The 21,445-nt window shown below is 42.5% G+C and overlaps 1 protein-coding gene across 1 annotated transcript in view; it reads left to right on the top strand.

The window, feature by feature from the left end:
• The window catches only part of LOC135524971 (homeodomain-interacting protein kinase 3-like), a gene marked incomplete at its 5' end in the record, with an annotated part of 42,716 nt that overhangs the window by 15,050 nt on the left and 6,221 nt on the right, over positions 1–21,445 (top strand). The window contains 11 exons of the mRNA XM_064952783.1: positions 9,962–10,085; positions 13,368–13,487; positions 14,811–14,897; positions 15,074–15,258; positions 15,440–15,593; positions 15,851–15,971; positions 16,098–16,207; positions 16,366–16,484; positions 16,598–16,756; positions 17,086–17,529; positions 17,652–17,908. Coding sequence (XP_064808855.1) covers positions 9,962–10,085; positions 13,368–13,487; positions 14,811–14,897; positions 15,074–15,258; positions 15,440–15,593; positions 15,851–15,971; positions 16,098–16,207; positions 16,366–16,484; positions 16,598–16,756; positions 17,086–17,529; positions 17,652–17,908 — 1,880 coding nt within the window. The remainder of the gene's footprint in view (positions 1–9,961; positions 10,086–13,367; positions 13,488–14,810; positions 14,898–15,073; positions 15,259–15,439; positions 15,594–15,850; positions 15,972–16,097; positions 16,208–16,365; positions 16,485–16,597; positions 16,757–17,085; positions 17,530–17,651; positions 17,909–21,445) is intronic.

The raw sequence follows: 21,445 nt of genomic DNA on the forward strand, positions 1-21,445 counted from the left end.
TCCGTGTTGCCCAGCAACAGCCCCAAAACATCACTGCTCTAGAGGAGATCTGCATGGAGGAATGGGCCAAAATACCAGCAATAGTGTTTGAAAACCTTGAAGACTTACAGAACTTTGACCACTGTCATTGCCAACAAAAGGTATATAACAAAGTATTGAGAAACTTTTGTTATTGACCAAATACTTATTTTCCACCATAATTTGCAAATAAATTCATTAAAAATCCTACAATGTGATTTTCTGAATTCTCATTTTGTCTGTCATAGTTGAAGTGTACCTATGATGAAAATTACAGGCCTCATAAGTGGAAGAACTTGCACAATTGGTGGCTGACTAAATACTATTTTGACCCACTGTAAGTGCAAGAATGTATGTATTTGTCAAACGGGAGTCGAGCATTGATCAAAATGTCACCAGAATAAAACCCTCAACATTTACTGGAAAGTAGCATCAAGTTCATACCGTGCACATTCACCACCCTGTGAAGTTCATCACTTATTTAATCTGGAGCCTGATAAACTGCATGGTTTCCCCGAGTCGTAGTAGAAGGACCATACGCCATGTCATCGTTTGACTCCAAGGTTACTTCCATATCATGGTTATTATATTCATATTTGCGCCTAACACGGAACCCAAACCGGCTGCTCGCGTGCGCCATCGTGCATAAATGTATTTTGTCCCCCCACACCAAACGCGTTCACGACACGGAGGTTAAAATATCAAAACCAATTACATTAATTTGGGGACAGGTCGAAAAGCATTCAACATTTATGGCAATTTAGCTAGCTCGATGTTGCTAGCTAATTTGTCCTGGGATATAAACATTGAGTTATTTTACCTGAAATGCACAAGGTCCGCTACTCCGACAATGAATCCACACAACGGTCAACCTAATCTTTTCTAGTCATCTCTCCTCCTAGGCTTTTTCTTCTCTTGACTTTATATTGCGATTGGCAACTTTCATAAATTAGGTGCATTCAGTCACCCATGTGGGTATAACCAATGAGGAGGTGGCACGTGGGAACCTGCTTCTATAAACCAATGAGGAGATGGGAGAGGCAGGACTTGCAGTGCTATCTGTGTCACAAATAGAACTGACTTCTATTTTAGCCCTTGGCAACGCAGATGCTTGTTGGCGCAATAATTCAATAATATAGATTTCTAAATTTATTTTGCAACGCTCACGCACTCGAGCGGTATAGTCAGCCTGTAAAGGCTTTTCCACCGCCAGTTCTTCCATAATGAATTTTACACAAAGATCCCACCATGTCAAATTAACAAATTACAGTATCTTTCGGCATTTATTATATTGTACTTCCTGTTTCCACCACAACTGTCGTTTTTTATATTTTTTTTATATATGTTATAACTTTACGGTGGATGGAAACTAGAGGTCGACCGATTATGATTTTTCAACGCCGATACCGATTGTATTGGAGGACCAAACAATCCGTTACCGATTTAAAAATAAATAAATAAATAAATATATATATATATATATATATATATTTTTATTTTTTTTTTGTAATAATGACAATTACAACAATACTGAATGAACACTTATTTCAACTTAATATAATGCATCAATAAAATAAATTTAGCCTCAGGTAAATAATGAAACCTGTTCAATTTGGTTTAAATAATGCAAAAACAAAGTGTTGGAGAAGAAAGTAAAAGTGCAACGTGTTATGTAAGAAAGCTAATGTTTCAGTGCCTTGCTCAGAACATGAGAACATATGAATGCTGGTGGTTCCCTTTAACATGAGTCTTCAATATTCCCAGGTAAGAAGTTTTAGGTTGTAGTTGTTGTTATTATAGGACTATTTCCCTCTATACCATTTGTATTTCATTAACCTTTAACTATTAGATGTTATTATAGGCACTTTAGTATTGCAAGTGTAACAGGATAGCTTCCGTCCTCTCTTCGCTCCACACCTGGGCTCGAACCAGCAACACAACGACAATTAGCACGCGCTAACTAGCTAGCCATTTCACTTTGGTACACGAGCCTCAGCTCGGGAGTTGATAAGCTTGAAGTCATAAACAGCGCAATGCTTGACGCACAAAGAAGTGCTGCTGTCAAAACGCACAAAAGTGCTGTTTGAATGAATGTTTACACGCCTGCTTCTGCCTACCACCGCTCAGTCAGATACTTGTATGCTCAGTCAGATTATATGCAATGCAGTACACGCTAGATAATATCTAGTAATATCATCAACCATGTGTAGTTAACTAGTGATTTATGATTGATTGTTTTTTATAAGATAAGTTTAATGCTAGCTAGCAACTTATCTTGGCTTACTGCATTCGCATAACAGGCAGTCTCCTTGTGGAGTGCAACGAGAGAGAGGCAGGTCGTTATTGCGTTGGACTCGTTAACTGTAAGGTTGCAAGATTGGATCCCCCGAGCTGACAAGGTGAAATCTGACGTTCTGCTCCATTACAAGGCAGTTAACCCACCGTTCCTATGCCGTTATTGAAAATCAGAATGTGTTCTTAACTGACTTGCCTAGTTAAATAAAGATGTGTGTGTGTGTGTATATATGTGTGTGTATATATATATATATATATATATATATATGTATATATGTATATGTATATGTGTATATATATATGTATATGTATATATACATATACATATGTATATATGTATATATGTATATATGTATATATGTATTATTTTTTAATCGTATGTATATATACGTATACATATACGTATGTATATGTATATATACGTATGTATATATACGTATACATATACATGTATATATGTATATATGTATATATGTATATGTATATATGTATATGTATATGTATATATACGTATATGTATATGTATATATACGTATGTATATATACGTATGTATATATACGTATGTATGTATATACATATGTGTATTATTATTTTTTAATCGGTGCCCAAAAATACCGATTTCCGATTGTTATGAAAACTTGAAATCGGCCCTAATTAATTGCCAATCGGTCAACCTCTAATGGAAACAACATCGTTATTGACCATATATTTTCAGTGGATTCAATGGCAGTTTTTACTTTCGCCACAAGGGGCATTGTGCTGATTTTATTTATTTATTTATTTTTTTAGTGCTTTTGGCACGTGTGCACATTCCAAAAGTACCTTCAGCGCCAACGCTGCTTCACAGGCACTATTCATGGTTCAAAAGTACATGTACATGCATATCCAAAGCTCTTGCTATCAAATTCAATGGGATCTGGCTCCAGCAGATACCTTCTCAGGACACAGACGTGAGACAGACGAGCTCAGACGGGTTTAATGGTGCCAGAGAGGATGGTGCGTTACTGCCACCAACAGTTGGTGTGTGCGTTGCACACTGATGCCCTGCAACAAAGCTACTGACTCGTGCGATACACGCGACCAACAAACTTCTACCGTTTGCACGCACACATACCATCTGAGATGCAAAAATACAATTTGGAGGTTCGCAGACCAGGCGGCGTCAGCATGCATAATCTGCAGCTGGATGCTTCTCAGCAAATTGGCAGTTCTTGACTGTTAGCAGTCTCTTACTGGCAGTAAGAATGGACGATTGACAGAATTGTTTTACTTTCATCAATATTACATTTCTATTTAACATACGAAACGTTGACAAATACCATTATGTAAGGTAAAATAGAAATCTAAACCGATCTGTGCATCAATACTGGTGTATATAGTGAAATGCAGTTTACGGCCCAGCCCTACCACTGTTTTACAATCGCACTAAGTCGAAGATTGAAGCTTCTATGGTTATACAATCACACAGTAGAGAGAAGGTTGTGTGGTCGGATCAGCCAGGGCTGCTGTTTTGATCAGAGAAACATGACCTTGGCAGTCCACATCATTAAAGTAGAAATGGTCAGAAACACAATGGCCTGTGGCTGCTTGATGAAGACCTGTTTCTTAATTGGCACATTAAAGGAGGGTCATCTGGCCATGTCTGGGCTGATGCTGCTGATGAGTCCCTAATAAAGTCAGTCAATGTCCTGTGTCGACAGACTGCAGATGGGCCTTCTCGAGTTGGAGAGCAGTTATCTGCTGGTGCAGAGTCACTACTCTGTTTGTTTAATCACCCAAGCAGACATGGAAGATATTTAATGGCTGTTGAGTAAAGTAAATGATGCCCATTTTGTTTTTGTGTGTGGCTGTTGGCTAGAAACTAATATCTTCCTTCCCTGTGTAATCTAATCTACATTCTTAGCTGCTATTCCAAATGCTCTTTTGGCATCACAGTATTCTTGCTATGTCAGTTTGGTCTGTTTCTACCCAGATAAGGCAGCTCTCATATGAATGGTCCAGTGTATTTTAATTCTGGAAATGGTTGCCCCCCACCCCCACGAGGCTCCACAAAGTGCTGTGTTCCATCAAATATGGTGTGTGCATTGTACGGGCAGCTTCTGGAAAGGCAGGCTGTGGCTGCAGCCTTTATCACACTGCCGGATTTCAGTTATGAGCTGTATGCTTTCCCTGCTGGGTGTGAGAGCGACACAAATGGTCCGATATGTATATTCACAGGTTCAGTCACTCACTCACACACACTTCAGCCACAACACATAAAGAATGCACTAGCTTACATTAACTTGATCGTATCTCCTCTTTCTAAATATCCAACATTAGGTCTTAACAAAACATTTTGTTAAACTAGTCTTTCTGGTTCCTGTGGTATCTGTATGGAGGAATTTCTGACTGTCTGTGAATTTGAAGGGCTGTAAAGTGCATACCCTGTTCTGCTGTAAGAGTATAGGCAAAATGGAAACACTTGAGTAAATGAGGGATACAGGTGTGGTTCCAGAATTAATTAAGCAATTAACTAACATCATGCTTAGGGTCGTGTAAATATGGCGACCTTGACTATGCCCCCATAGAATGACAATGCCCCCATCGATAGGGCACGAGGTCACTGAATGGTTTGATGAACATGTAAACTATGCCATGTTCGTCAGTCACCAGATCTCTACCCAATTGAACACTTATGGGAGATTCTGGAGCAGCAACAGAGAGAGCAGTTTTTTCCACCACCATCAAAACACCAAATAATGGAATTTCTCGTGGAGGAATGGTGTCTCATTTCTCCAATAGAGTTCCAGACACTTGCAGAATCTATGCCAAGGTGCATTGAAGCTGTTCTGGCTCGTGGTGGTCCAACGCCCTATTAAGACATTCTATGCTGGTGTTTCCTTTTATTTTGGCTGTTACCTGTATTTGCATCAAAGAGCGCTTCTGTTCTTGCTGCTTGGGTAATGGGGTAAGTTCAGTCATTTATCCTTGACCTCTGATAAGGCATCTCAATGGAAGGTTGATTTACAACATTTAAACATTCTCCAAGTTTTTCCAAAGAACACATGGCTGTGTTTATCAGCTGTGGAGATATCTAGCTATGCACCCCATGAGTCAGAGTATTTTTAGCCCAGCAGGTTGAGAACCGTGGCAGGAGAGCTGTATGTAGAGCCGTATGTCTCTAGACACAACGTGAGAACCGTCTGAACTGGAATAAACTGATGTAGGAATGGAGAGCCAATGTCGCTCCGAGAGATTGTCTTCGCCTGCACCCAGCTGTGCTGACAGGTTGAGGAAACCCCCTCACAGCTCCCCCTAATCGGCATTCCCCTGACAAATGTAGTGTTTATTTTAGTAGATTGAGTTTAGTTGGGGCCATGGTTAGATATTCCCTGCTCCTGGGCCTGTGGAAGACATGTGTTCTCCCCAGAACAGCTGCAGTGTGCAGAATTCCCTTGGACCACAGGGAGGCGGATACCCAGGCCTTGTTGACCAGGCGGTCAGATCCTTGGTCACAGTAGCCTAGGAAACACGTTCTCTGGGGATGAACTTCCTGCTCCAGCCTGGATTAATCAGTTACTTGCATGTTATCTATATTAGTTCATGCCGGTGTTATATAGGCTAGGCTTTATCTCTAACGGGACATTTTGTAATATGATATAACATACTCTTCTGAACTTAGCCGTAAGCACACCATGTACAGGAGTTTAAAAATGATATTTTTTAAATAACCCACCCACCACTCTAATCCATTCCTTTGCCAATGTTTTGCAAAAACATGGGGAAGACTATCTCTGCTCTGGATAGCACTCGGACCTAATTTCCACTTTATGCGACGGATACTGACGTTGAAATGTTCTGCGTTTCTCAATGTCCCTTGTCCTTTCTTTGCTTCACAACTCTAACTTTATGCTCTTTTTAGGAATGACAGGAAATAGTTAATTGTTGCTTCCCCTTCCAGCACAGGGTAGAAAAACATTAACTGTCCTGATCTTCCTGTTAGAGAAATGCCTTTTATAACAGGTGTTACTTTCCCAGATAGCTAAGGTTTTATACTATGTCTGGTTATCTCTTATTCACAATGTTGCCTGAGGTGAACACTGACCGTCTGTCTCCCTGTGGGTGTACATGATCCCCCTCAGCTGTTGCCAGTGTTGTCCAGGGCTGGATATAGAGTAACTCTGCATCTCCTCTTCCTGTATGCTGGGTGTGCTAAGCCATGCTGTCATCAGGGCACAGAATTAACTGCTGATGCAAGAGAGGGTGCCCATGGTCACAATATAAGATTGCACTGTTGATATTCTCTTTTTCAGACGTCTCATAGCCATGCCCACTCTTTGGATGTCCAAAATAGGTTTTGAGAAAGTAGTTCATTCTTTCTTGCCTGAAATAATTACAGATGGCCTATTTGTCTGTATCTGAACTGAAGTTTAATGGGTCTCTGCTGCACAATATGATAGACTATATAACCAGAGGCGCGTACCCATGGATGCCAAAAAGTTAACTTATTAAAAAAAGAACATGAAAGATAAAATGTTGTCTCTGTTTCATAAAAATAATAGCCAACCAGCATTGAGCTAAACTGTGAATGATGCAAGCACAACAAATAAAGTGTTAACGGAAGCCAGTTTGGATTTGGCTTCACACCATTCACATCACATCAAAAACAGAATGTAATTTACAGAAAAACTTGAATTGTTGCATCTCTTTGTTTTGTTGACCTCCAGTGGCTGGCCAGCTAAAATTGTCCCTTACCTAAAATAAGCCATGCATGGAGATAGGGATTTGAATTTGTGGTTTTACTTACTTCTCCACACTGGCCAATGCTTATAACGGCGATGCTAACCATAAATTCATACGTTGTGCCCCTGGCCTGAGAGGATCGAAGTTCAATATGTAGTAGGCTAGTGTTCACTAGCTGGCCTGGCGCATCGTTGTCCATGAAAGGAAGTTAGGCTAACGAGCAAGCATTTTAGCCAGGTAACCTAGGACAACGAACTAAAAGCCTGTACTGTATGACAGTCAGACCTTTTCATCAACATGAATGAGGGGAGGATGTTGTTTGCGTTTCTCTACAAGTAGGGTGAGTCAACGTTTTTTTTTTTTTTACTCACGTGCACACCAGCACCATGGACAGCTACTTCATATTTAGCTTGGACTTAATAGTTTTTGATATCTTTTTAGTTGTCACTCTATTAGACTTAAGCATAAGTTACTTGATGTTAAAATGGTGCTGGAATAGTGGAGGCAGCTCCTGTTTTCTTTTAGACTTGCAGTAACTCTCCGTGGTTACTAAACAACCGTTGATTTAGAGTCTGAAAATGTCGGAAACATTAACTTGCTTGATCCTGCTGTAGGTCATGTAACTGTTCGATACATGTAAAAATGCTTTGTGGACATCACCTGACGTATTGCTCTCTGGTTTTGTGATGAAACAAAGGTTATTGTCTCTGCTTTAGGCCTATACACACAGTGCATCCGGACAGTATTCAGACACCTTGACTTTTTCAAAATGTTACGTTACAGCCTTATAAAATGGATTCAATAGTTTTTTGCCTCATCAATCTACACACACTAACCCATAATTTAGAAATTATTGCAAATGTATAAAAATGAGAAATTGAAATCACATTTGCATAAGTATTCAGACCCTTTACTCAGTCCAATTTTGAAGCACCTTTGGCAGCGATTTATAGCCTCAAGTCTTCTTGGGTATGACGCTACAAGCTTGACACACCTGTATTTTGGTAGTTTCCATTATACTCTGCAGATTTTTTCAAGGGCTCTGGCTGGGTCACTCAAGGACATTCAGAGACTTGTACCGAAGCCACTCCCGCGTTGTTTTGACTGTGTGCTTAGGGTCGTTTTTTTCATCAAGGATTTCTCTGTACTTTGCTCCGTTAATCTTTGCCTTGACCCTGACTAGTCTCCCAGTCCCTGAAGCTGAAAAACATCTCCACAGCATGATGCTACCACCACAATGCTTCACCTTAGGGATGGTATTGGCCAGATGATGAGCGGTGCCAGTTTTCCTTCAGACATGACGCTTGGCATTCAGGCCAAAGAGTTCAATTTTGGTTTCATCAGTCCAGATAATCTGGTTTCCTTGAGGTGCCTTTTGGCAAACTCCTAGCGGGTTGTCATGTGCCTTTTTACTGATGTGTGGCTTTCGTGTGACCACTACCATGAAGGCTTGTTTTGGTGGAATGCTGCAGAGATGGTTGTCCTTCTGGAAGGTTCTCCCATTTCCACAGAGGAACTCTGGAGCTCTGTCAGTGACAATTGGGTTCTTGGTCACCTCCCTGACCAAATCCCGTCTCCCCCGGCTGCTTAGTTTGGCCTGGCAGCCAGCTCAAGGAAGAGACTTTGTGGTTCCAAACTTCCATTTAGGAATGGTGGAGGCCACTGTGTTCTTGGGGACCTTCAATGCTGCAGAAATGTTTTGGTACCCTTCCCGAGATCTGTGCCTCGACACAATCCTGTCTCGGAGCTCTACGGACAATTCCTTCAACCTCATTGCTTGATTTTTGCTCTGACGTGCACTGTCAATTGTGGGACCTTTTTATAGACAGTTGGGTCCCTTTCCAAATCATGTCCAATCAATTGAATCTACCACAGGTGGACTCCAATCAAGTTATAGAAACATCTCAAGGATGATCAATGGAAACAGCATGCACCTGAACTGAATTTAGAGTCTCATAGCAAAGGGTCTGAATTCTTATATAAATAAGGTATTTTTTATACATTGGCAACAATTTCTAAAAAACTGTTTTGGCTTTGTCATTATGGGGTATTGTGTGTAGATTGACATGTTTTAATCCATTTTAGAATAAAGCTGTAACGTAACAATGTGGACAAAGTTACGGTCTGAATACTTTCAGAATGCACTGTATCATGGTGGCAAGGCATAAGAACTAACCTGTTGTAGAGCAAACAACTTCTCCAGTTATTTTACCCGACCACCGCTACTGGATATAACCTCCCATTTTGCATGCACTTCTCTGAGGGGTTGGGTTAAATGTGGAAGACACATTTCAGTTGAATACGTTCAGTTGAACAACTGACTAGGTATCCGCCCTTTCCATAGAACTAAGAGCCTGTTTTTTTTTTTGGTCGCACCTTCTCTCACTGAATTTGTTTCAGCATTTATCCATCGACAGACGTTTCCTGCCAGCAGGATATCAAAACCGAGTGATGACGTCACAGGTTACCTTGTGTGTCACCCTATAATGGTCGCATTAGGGTGTTGCATCTGTCAAGGCAGCCGCTGTGCTCCGCCTTGGTTTTAAAATGGTAACTGATTGATTGGCCTTAATTTTTTATGGAAGTGGAACGTTGCGGTAATGCCCACAAAATTGCTTGATGGCCGTCAAAGTCCACGAGTGTCACTCGGCTTGATTAAACATTTGTTTTGTGTGCGTGTGTGCTCTGTCTCAGTATTTGTGAAGAACTAACACGAGTTCAATATACAGTGACTAATGTGTTTGTGACCTCATGGTCTTCATACATGAGTTCCCACAATAAATCATGTTAGTTAAGATCTCATCTTGAGTTCCCTGCCCTCCCATGAGTATAACAAATCCAATGCCTGTTGTGTATGTGTGTAACAATGGTTGTTGAAAGTGCTCCCCACTAAACTCATTCCTGTGTTGTATTCCCTATATACAGGGCTCCAGAGATCATCCTGGGTCTCCCATTCTGTGAGGCCATCGACATGTGGTCCCTGGGCTGTGTCATCGCTGAGCTCTTTCTGGGCTGGCCCCTCTACCCAGGAGCACTGGAGTATGACCAGGTAAATCAAAGCACCTGCCTGACATCTCCAAAGCTAGCAGACTGTCAAGGGAAGAGAGCGATACTGACATCTCAGTGAAGACTGGCCACACACAGACCAATGGAGCAGTGTAACAGACCCTGATGCCTGTGTGCTGGTGCATTTTGAATCTAAATGTGATGGTTAAAGCCTCCACTTTTCGTTTGTTTTCTTATTGAAACCCTGTCTTATTTTGTTGGTGCTCTCTAAGCAGTGAAGCATACGAATACAAAATGTCTCATCTGGACATTAATGGAACAGGAAATTGGCTGTGTCATCTTTTGATTATTTCCCTTAGGCCAGTAACTAAGTGATTGGGACTGAGTCCCCCAGCTTAAAGGGGAGACCATGGGAAAGCTCTGTGGTGTGCTGGTGTAGGGCTGTCATTCTTGGGTCTAGTGGTCATTTGGACCACCACCAGGCAGTAGTGCTTTGCTGACCATGAGCCCCCCTGACTGCTGCACCGCGCCAGCGCTGGGTCCAGTTCCATGCCACACAGCAAAATGTATTTATAAGCCTAATGCTAGACACACCACACACACCTCGACCCCAAGCCTGCACCATCAGCAGGTTCTCACTTCATTGCTCTCACTGTGTTTGTGCAGCGTTGTGGCAACCCAATTTGAATCTCTATAACATCCAAATCATCAAGCCTTAAACAGAGCCAGTTAATCTCGCCGGTCTCCTGGCTGTATTGAGAGATACAGCGGCAGCTTTGCAGAGTGAGGAAAAACCCCTGCCTCCTGTCCTAACACATGCCTGGTCTTGTAGTTTTAGCAGCTCTAAGGCACAGTGTTTTGGCTGGAAGAGGGTAGATATGACGTACCCTTTCTGAGAAATAGGCCTTACTGGCTTTACTGTCAGGGACAGATGCTAACTTGTATTTGTCATACTGTCAGTGTCACTGCTCCCACAGGAGAGCAAGTGTCAAAATCTAAGTCCGGTCTATTGCTGCTTTTAAAAACAATTTTAATAATGAGCTCATGGGCAGCAATGACGTTGTTTGAATAATAAAGAAGTAGATCTCTTCATTATTGTTTTTGCCATGTTACCAGATGAGTACCATGTCTTTTTGTAAGGTGATTTTATTTTTATTTTTATTTTTTTTGCATTTATCTAGGTCACCCTACCTCCACTTTGTGGGATTGGAAAGGTTTCCATGGCAATTTTGGAGCACATTACATCTGTCCTGGGCATGTCAAGTGGCTCTCAGCATATTGGCCTGGCAAAGTAGCAAGGGATTAGCAGCAGTACTATAATAGAAGAGTAACCGATATTCCTACTGGAATTATATTTTACAAGTGTATGACATGTGTCCATTTACTCCGTTTGGAAGACCTACATGTAACCTTTTTGATTAGCTTGGATTAGTAGAGACCGAAACACCCTGTTTGGCTTAAGTGTCTTTGTCCTGCGGGTATGTTTGGTAGCGCTGGGATAGCCATGTGCCTGTGTCAGGCTCCCGACGTGGGGGTGACGGAATGCCGCTAATGGGAAGTTCTCCTCGACACCACTCTCACAAACCTCACAACTCCATGACCACACTTGGAGGTCCAGTCATTGCATGCCATCAATAGCAGTGCAGTGGTCAGCTCTATTTACGTCCTGCATTAAAATATTATCGTGTAGTTTGTTTTGATGAATATCTGTGTAGTGCCATCGGGGTTTTTTCAAGATCAAAATGGGCTTTTGGGTGGTTGGTGTGGCTGGGGCGTGGCCAATTGGTGCGGTCTCCGACCACCATTTTTAGAGGCCCTCCTGTTGACTGCAGTAACAAATGTACATTTCCTGCAGTTCCACACATCTTGCCATGGCTTATGCTATCTGACTGACTCAAACATAACAAAATCAATAGGGGCCCTATTCAATGACAAAAATACAATACACATTTTTTGGGGGAATTTTTGATTCTCTGTCTAGCTTTTATTTTGGTGATTGTTAGTTCTCAAAAATGATCTTATTTGAAAATATAGGTCCATTATATTTTCTACATACTTTACATCTGGTGTTAGTCATTTAAGTTGACATGTTTGTCCATTATCCTTAATGTTTGTGATTCCTTTGTAGATGTATTCAGAAAGTATTCGTACCCCTTGACTTATTCCACATACAGCCTAAATTCAATTTTTTTTTCCATCCTTCTACACACAATGCCCCATAATGACAGTGAAAACATGTTTTTAGAAGTGTTGTCAAATATATTAGAGAAATATCTCATTTAAATATGTATTCGCACCCGTGAGTCAATATTTTGTAGAAGCATCTTTGGCCGCGATTACAGCTTTCAGTCGTCTTCGGTATGTCTGTGTCAGCTTTACACATCTGGATTTGGGGGATTTTTCTCCCATTCTTCCTTGTAGATTTTCTCTAGCTTTGTTAAGTTAGATTGGTAGCGGTGGTGAACAGCCATCTTCAAGTCTTACCATAGGTTTTCACATGGATTCCAGTCTGGGCTTGCGCTGGGCCACTCAAGGATTTTCACATTCTTGTTCTGAAGCAATTTCCAACATGGCTTTGGCTGTATGCTTGCGGTCATTGTCCTGTTAGACTGGGGTGAAGATTTACATTTCCAAGGTTATTTGCACTTTTTGATACAGGTTCTCAAGGATTTGGCTCCATTCGTTGTTCCCTCTATCCTTACCAGACTCTCAGTCCCTCACTGAAAGCTGCCACCATGCTTCATGGTAAGGATGGCGTTAGACGGGTGATGAGCTTTGCCTGGTTTTCTCCAGACATGGAGGGTAAAGTTTCTCATCAGACCACAGGATCTTTTACATTATGATATCTGTCCGCTCTCTCATAAAACCCAGATTGGTATAGTGTAGTAGAGCTCTCATCTCAGCCAAGATACTCTGTACTTCTGTCATTGGGTTCTCGGGACACCTCCCTGACCAAGGTCCTTCTTGCCCGTTTGGTCGGACGGCCAGCTCTAGGCAGAGCATGATCAAAGGAAATTAGATACACCTGAGCTCAATTTGGAAGTTCATAGCAAGGTGTTGTGAATATTTGTATAAATGAGATTACATTTTCATTTAGTTTCATTTTCAATAAATTAGCTAAAATAATAATGTGTTCACTTTGTTGTTATTTGTGTATAGATGGGTGAGAAAATCAATATAATCAGGCTGTAACACAACAAAATGTGGAATAAGTCAAGGGGTATGAATACTTTCTGAATGCACAGTATATTAGTAGGTCCAACAAGCAGGAATATGATGTAAACACTGCAATCATATTGTCTTCCTCTGTCTTTCTTCTACACAGATTCGCTACATATCTCAGACACAAGTGTTGCCGGGGGAGCAACTGCTAAACGCGGGGACCAAGACCTCCCGCTTCTTCTGCAAAGAGTCCGACTCGCCTTATGCTTCCTGGAGACTGAAGGTAACATTGACACTCTGATTCCTGAACATGGGCATCCTAGACCAAGGCTAGGCAACTACACTGAACAAAAATATATAAACATCAACATGTGAAATGTTAGTCCCATGTTTCCTGAGCTGAAATAAAAGGTCCCAGAAATGTTCCTTACACGCACAAAGCTTATTTCTCTCAAATGGTGTGCACAAATTTGATTACATCCCTGTTATTGAGCATTTCTCCTTTTGAAAGATAATCCATCCACCTGACAGTTGTGGCGTATCAAGAAGCTGATTAAGCAGCATGATCATTACACTGGTGCACCTTGTGCTGGGGACAATAAAAGGCCACTATAAAATGTGCAGTTTTGTCACACAACACAATGCCACAAAGTTTTGAGGGAGCATGCAATTGGCATGCTGACTGCAGGAATGTCCATTAGAGCTGTTGCTAGAAAGTTGAATGTTCATTTCTCTACCATAAGCTGCCTCCAATGTCGTTTTAGAGAATTTGGCAGTACGTCCAACTGGCCTCACAATCGCAGACCATGTATGGCATGGTGTGGGCGAGTGTTTGCTGATGTCAATGTTAACCCCACCGCCACCATGGGGCACTCTTATGGTATGGGCAGGCATAAGCTACGGAACACAAACACAATTGCATTTTATCAATGGCAATTTGAATGCAGAGATACCGTGACAAGATCCCGAGGCCCATCGTCATGCCATTCATCTTTCCCGCCATCACCTCATGTTTCAGCATTAAAATGCACGGCCTCGTGTCGTAATGATCTGTACACAATTCCTGGAAGCTGAAAATGTCCGTTCTTCCATGGCCTGCATACTCACGACATGCCATCCATTGAGCACATTTGGGATGCTCTGGATTGACGTGTACGACAGCGTGTTCCAGTTCCCGCCAATATCCAGCAACTTCGCCAGCCATTGATTTAGCCGCGGGATGATTTGTCATAGCAGATGGTAGGGTGGTCGGAACATAATTGTAATAATTTTGAGTACTGCAAATGGGCCACAACTAAGCCAAAAATCGATTGCATTTGATTACATTGAGACACGATCACATATCTATTTTATTTGTGGGAATACTTGGAACAGATTTCCTGAATTATTATTATTATTTATTATTATTATTATTTTTTGCTGAACTGGTGATTTTATTTTTCAGGTTTTTGTGCAAAAAATAAATCACCCACAGACTAAAAACCGAACCGCCTGTTGCCGACCCCTGTCATAAACCATCAACAGACCCAGTTCTGAGTACACTAGGTAGAATTCTAGAGAATGCATGTTCACAATTGAAGACTCCTCACATTTTCTGTTTCTGCAGACGACAGAGGAGCATGAGACTGAGACGGGGATGAAATCCAAAGAGGCCAGGAAGTACATTTTTAGCAGTCTGGATGACATAGCACATGTGAGTACAAAACTTTGCTTAAATGTGTCAGATAATCATGTCATTCAAAGTACAAATTTGCGTACAAGTAAATTATGATGTGTGAAAACGACCATATGATACAGTAGTGTGACAAGTGGATACCTGTGTATTTTGATACATAGTAGCTAAAGATGTTGGTTTTGTTTTGCTGCTAGGTGAATCTGGTGCTGAATATGGATGGCAGTGACTCGCTGGCAGAGAAGGCAGACCGGATGGAGTTTGTGGGCCTGCTGAAGACCATGTTGCTGATTGATGCTGAGAAGAGGCTCGCTCCCTCAGATGCCCTCAACCATCCCTTTGTCACCATGCAGCACCTTCTTGACTTCCCCCACAGCAATCAGTAAGTCTACCCTAGGGCTAAACAATAACATAATAAACCCAACAAAAGCTCTTGCATGCTCTACCAAGAAATTAACTACAAACTGATTACAGATGGACACTGATCAGAAGTAGGCTGCAATGTTCCATGAATGCGCTCTGCCAGATCGTCCATCTCACCCGTTCTCCTCCCTTTTCTCCAGTGTTCAATCGTGTTTCCACATCATGGATGCCTGTCAATCACGTCCCAACACTTATGATACACTCAACCGCAACAAAGCACCGTTCCACAGACCCTCAAACAACTCAGCTGGACTGCCAATGGCCTTCAATAAAATGGGATCGGTTCACTCTCAGGTAATCTATTCATCACAATTACAAGAAGCTTAATGTATGGCCTGAATGGATGTAAACTGGAAATCTGTTACATTTATGGTTGGGGTAAATAGACTTCTTATTTAACCAATATTGCCACCTACAGGATTATTGGTGCTATTGAATTGCTTTTAATTGCTATTAATATTTACCTTTGATGGTACTGCTGTCTCTCTCACTTCAGTGTCTGAAGTAAATAATGAAAAGAAAAGTTGATTAAACGTACCCCCCCCATGCAGGCTTTGACGCAGTCTGCGCCCTCTGTGATGCATCCTGGGATGCTGCAGACTGGAAATGGTCAGTTTGGGTGTAACGACTCCTTTCAGCCAGCCCTCATCCTTTGCCCCCCAACCATGCAAGGTATGGAGCGCCTCAAATTAGCAGTCGAGTCATTTCATGAGAGCTATAAGATTAATGCTGGATTTACAGTGGCCTTGTCGATCAAAGTTCAAATCCAATACTAGGCTATGCTTGTTGTTTTTGTAGGTAACCCAAACCAGTCTGGATATGCAGTTCGGATGGAGAGCACGATACCAATGGTGAACCAAGCCCCTCCCATACAGCCTTTGCAGATGCGACCTGGAGTTATGGCACAGGTGAGACTGGCTCACATTGGAGATATTTGTATACAGGGGTCAGATGCCACACTGTACTTAGTTGAGGTCCTTGACTCATGCTAGTCGGAGGTAACACTTTCAAGTGAGGCGGTTCAGGAGTTTGGCGTGCTAATGATTCCTGTCTTGGTTCTTTGCAGCAACCGTGGCCAAGTAGAGGCCAGCAAATCCTGGTACCAGCCTGGCAGCAAGTGGCTCCTCCTACCTCCTCTATGGCTTCTGATAATGTGGCTGGCCCACAGAGGCTCAGTGACTGGGGGTGAGTTAGTTCACCATTGAAGAAATTACCTTTTTAACACTTATTTCACTTTCCCCTTTCTTTGTACTGTGGAGATAAAACGTATATAATGTTGTTGTTTTGCCTTTTTAAAGGAAGGTACGGCAACACAGCAATCATTACACCAACATGATGCAGCCTATTCTAACCAACCAAATGACCATATCCGGTCCACAACCAATCAACATTGGTATTGCACACGTGGTGTGGCCACAGCCGCACGCCAACAAGAGGAACCAGACCAGTCAGAACAGGTGAGATTTCCTTCTTCCGCCCAACGCTTCTCCTCTGTTCCAGTTAGATAGTGTCCATGGCAAATCAATGCTGTTGAATTGACCCGAGTTCATTGTTTCTGGCTTGATAAATGATTGATTTTGCATCATCATGATAATGTGACGCTTTGCTTCTTGAAAGTCTAATATCTTTAACTTTACTGTTTTGAGACAATAAAACAAATATAAATGTATAGTTTTGAGTGGATTTTCCCTTTAAGTGAGTGTACTACTTAATCATAGTCATATTGTTCTTACATAAAAAAATAGTCAATGTACGGATAAACAACTTTTACTCTACTACCTATTAGGAGCATGAACTACTCACACAACAACAGGGACATCCAAATCTCAATGTGCCGATCTCCAAAGATGTCCGACCGTGTTAGTAACACAGGAGGAGGTGATTCGTCCCATCGGGAGAGGCCTGTGGAGGTTCAGCAGGAAAGAAGTGAAGAAGTGAGCTGCTGTAAGGCAGTGGAAGACGAGCGGATAGATATGTCCCACCAGCAGCGAGAGTCTGTGGTCATCGATGACCTACCCAGCCCCACCCTCAGCGTAATCAGTATCAGCAGTGACACGGATGGGGAGGAGGATTCTTCCTGCAGGTGCAAAGGTGGCTCTGACTGCGAGGCTTGTAAGGGCTCTCTGAACATGGAGAGGGTGTGCTCCCTCAGCAGCCCAGACAGCACCCTCAGCACCAGCTCCTCTGCCTCGGTGCAGTCCAGCCCGTCCCCCTGCAAGAGGCCCAACAGGTACTGCCAAACTGCACAACTTTTGATAACTTGCCTGAGAGGTCTTGATCATCAGTAGCACGCCTGTGCATTTAGTTGTTCTGTTAGTTATTCTGTTATTGATTGTGTTTGTCTGTTTTCAGCATGTCTGAGGATGATGGTCATGGGAGCGGCTGCGAGACGGTAGACGGTTCCCCCGCCTCAGACTCCAGCCAGAGCCACAGCCCCTACCTGGAGAGCCGCTACCTAGGCAACCACAACCATCAGTCCCTGGGTATGACGACGCGTGGCATGGACCCCGAGAACGAGCCCAGCAAGCTCCCAGTGAGAACCATGGTGGTGCCCCCTATGAGGGTGGTGCAGAACAACAACAACATGGACCAACACACAGACAGAACGGGTCAGTTTCTATTTGCAGAATTTCACGTCAAAATTGTTTCAGTATTAACAGTAAGAATAGGCCTATACAGTAATCTTTTGTTTCAGTTTTGTGTAATGCAAAGGCCTGGTTAGAACTGATCTCTGAACTGTTCAAAGTTAATTTATGGAATTTCTTTCCTCAATGCGTTTGAGACAATTATTGTGTTGTGACAAGGTGGTATACGGAAGATAGCCCTATTTGGCAAAATACCAAGTCCGTATTATAGAAAGAACAGCTCAAATATGCAAAGAGAAACAACAGTCCATCATTGACTGGACCTTTGTCTTAAAGTAATCTGGAAAATTTCAAGAACTTCTTAAAGTGCAGTTGCAAAAGCCATCAAGCACTATGATGAAACTGGCTCATGAGGACCGCCACAGGAAAGGAAGACCCAGAGTTACCTCTGCTGCAGGGGATAAGTCCATTAGAATTACCAGCCTCAGAAATTGTAGCCCAAATAAATGCTTCACAGAGTTCAAGTAACAGACACATCGCAAAATCAACTGTTCAGAGGAGGCCTTCATGGTCGAATTGCTGCAAAGAAACCACTACTAAAGGACACCAATAAGAAGAAGAGACTTGCTTTGGCCAAGAAACATGATTTAATGTACATTAGACCGGTGGAAATCTGTCCTTTGGTCTGATGTGTCCAAATTTGATAAATTTGGTTCCAAGCGCTGTGTCTTTGTGAGACGCAGAGTAGGTGAACTGATGATCTCTGCATGTGTGAGTCCCACCATGAAGCATGGAGGAGGTGTGGGGGTGCTTTGCTGGTGACACTGTTGGGGATTTGTTTAGAATTCAAGGCATACTTAACCAGCATGGCTACCACAGCATTCTGGAGCGATGCACCATCCCATCTGGTTTGGACTTAGTGGGGGACTATCATTTGTTTTTCATCAGGACAGTGACCCAACACACACCTCCAGGCTGTGTAAGGGCTATTTAACCAAGAAGGATAGTGGTGGAGTGCTGCATCAGATGCCCTGACCTCCACAATCCCCCTCTCAACCCAATTGAGATGGTTTGGGATGAATTGGACCATAGAGTAAAGCAAAAGCAGCCAACAAGTGCTCAGCATATGTGGAAACTCCTTCAAGACTGTTGGGAAAGCATTCCAGGTGAAGCTGATTTGAGAGAATGCAAAGGGTGGCTACTTATCTAATATATAACATTTTAAACTGTTTAACAATTGTTCTATTTCATAGTTTTTATGTCTTCACTAGTATTCTACAATATAGAAAATACTAAAAATAAAGAACCCTTGAGTGAGTAGGTGTGCAAAAAATATAATAAATACATGTTTTTGGGGGGGGGGGGGGTGTAAGTCAAAGATAATGGACTTATATATTTTATATTAGTATAATCTTTGAGAACTAACAATCACCTAAATTAAATCTAGGTAGTCAGAGAATAGAAAATTCAGAAAAAAGACGTATTTATTTTGTTTGAGCGAAAGAACACCGCATGGCAAAATTCATGGAATTGTAGAAAATTTGCTTTAAAACCTCATATCTCTCGGCTCAATGGAGAAATGTGTAGAAATGCAGGAAACAGCTGACTGAAGAGAGGACGGCCGGGATTTGTGTGGTTAAATTACTTTTTGCGGTAACGTGGACTTTTAAAAATGTATTATAGTGTGATGAAAAGTTGTTGCGCTTTGCTGAAATATGTAAGCAAGCCTTTGGTTGTCGAGGCACCACCCTGCAGCATCAACCAGCACATTGTCAGGAGCAGAGGCGAATGACCAATAAGTCATTAAAAATTCCATTACCCTCACAGCCCTGTCTTTACACAGAGCAAAGGACTGTCAGCATACTATGGATTTTTTTAGTTATCAAATAAATATAAACACATTATTTGATTTAAATATAGTTGTTTGCCTTTACTACTAAAGCCCACAGAAACGCATTGAATAACACATACAGAAATGCCAAAAGGACAGTCAAAAAACATATCATAAGAAACAAAGTTTTGAAGTGTCCTAAATCTAGGAGATTTTTTTTTTAAATCAGAAAATATACACTGCTCAAAAAAATAAAGGGAACACTTAAACAACACAATGTAACACCAAGTCAATCACACTTCTGTGAAATCAAACTGTCCACTTAGGAAGCAACACTGATTGACAATACATTGCACATGCTGTTGTGCAAATGGAAGAGACAACAGGTGGAAATTGTAGGCAATTAGCAAGACACCCCCAATAAAGGAGTGGTTCTGCAGGTGGGGACCACAGACCACTTCTCAGTTCCTATGCTTCCTGGCTGATGTTTTGGTCACTTTTGAATGCTGGCGGTGCTTTCACTTTAGTGGTGTAGCATGAGACGGAGTCTACAACCCACACAAGTGGCTCAGGTCGTACAGCTCATCCAGGATGGCACATCAATGCGAGCTGTGGCAAGAAGGTTTGCTGTGTCTGTCAGCGTAGTGTCCAGAGCATGGAGGTCCTACCAGGAGACAGGCCAGTACACCAGATGTGGAGGAGGCCGTAGGAGGGCAACAACCCAGCAGCAGGAACGCTACCTCCGACTTTGCAAGGAGAAGCACTGCCAGAGCCCTGCAAAATGACCTCCAGCAGGCCACAATTGTGCATGTGTCTGCTCAAACGGTCAGAAACAGACTCCATGAGGGTGGTATGAGGGCCAAACGTCCACAGGTGGGGATTGTGCTTACAGCCCAATATTGTGCAGGACGTTTTTCATTTGCCAGAGAACACCAAGATTGGCAAATTCGCCACTGGCACCAAGTGCTCTTCACAGATGAAAGCAGGTTCACACTGAGCACATGTGACAGACATGACAGAGTCTGGAGACGCCGTGGAGAATGTTCTGCTGCCTGCAACATCCTCCAGCATGACCGGTTTGGTGGTGGGTCAGTCATGGTGTGGGGTGGCATTTCTTTAGGGGGCCGCACGGCCCTCCATGTTCTCGCCAGAGGTAGCCTGACTGCCATCAGGTACCAAGATGAGATCCCCAGACCCCTTGTGAGACCATATGCTGGTGCGGTTGGCCCTGGGTTCCTCCTAATGCAAGACAATGCTAGACCTCATGTGGCTGGAGTGTGTCAGCAGTTCCTGCAAGAGGAAGGCATTGATGCTATGGACTGGCCCGCCCGTTCCCCAGACCTGAATCCAATTGAGCACATCTGGGACATCATGTCTCGCTCCATCCACCAACGCCACGTTGCACCACAGACTGTCCAGGAGTTGGCGGATGCTTTAGTCCAGGTCTGGAAGGACATCCCTCAGGAGACCATCCGTCACCTCATCAGGAGCATGCCCAGACGTTGTAGGGAGGTCATACAGGCACGTGGAGGACACACACACTACTGAACCTCATTGACTTGTTTTAAGGAATACATCAAAGTTGGATCAGCCTGTAGTGTGGTTTTCCACTTTAATTTTGAGTGTGACTCCAAATCCAGACCTCCATGGGTTGATAAATTTGATTTCCATTGATAATTTGTGTGATTTTGTTGTCAGCACATTCAACTATGTAAAGAAAAAAGTATTTA

Source organism: Oncorhynchus masou, chromosome 31, assembly GCF_036934945.1.
Source record: "Oncorhynchus masou masou isolate Uvic2021 chromosome 31, UVic_Omas_1.1, whole genome shotgun sequence".
Classification (NCBI taxonomy): domain Eukaryota; kingdom Metazoa; phylum Chordata; class Actinopteri; order Salmoniformes; family Salmonidae; genus Oncorhynchus; species Oncorhynchus masou.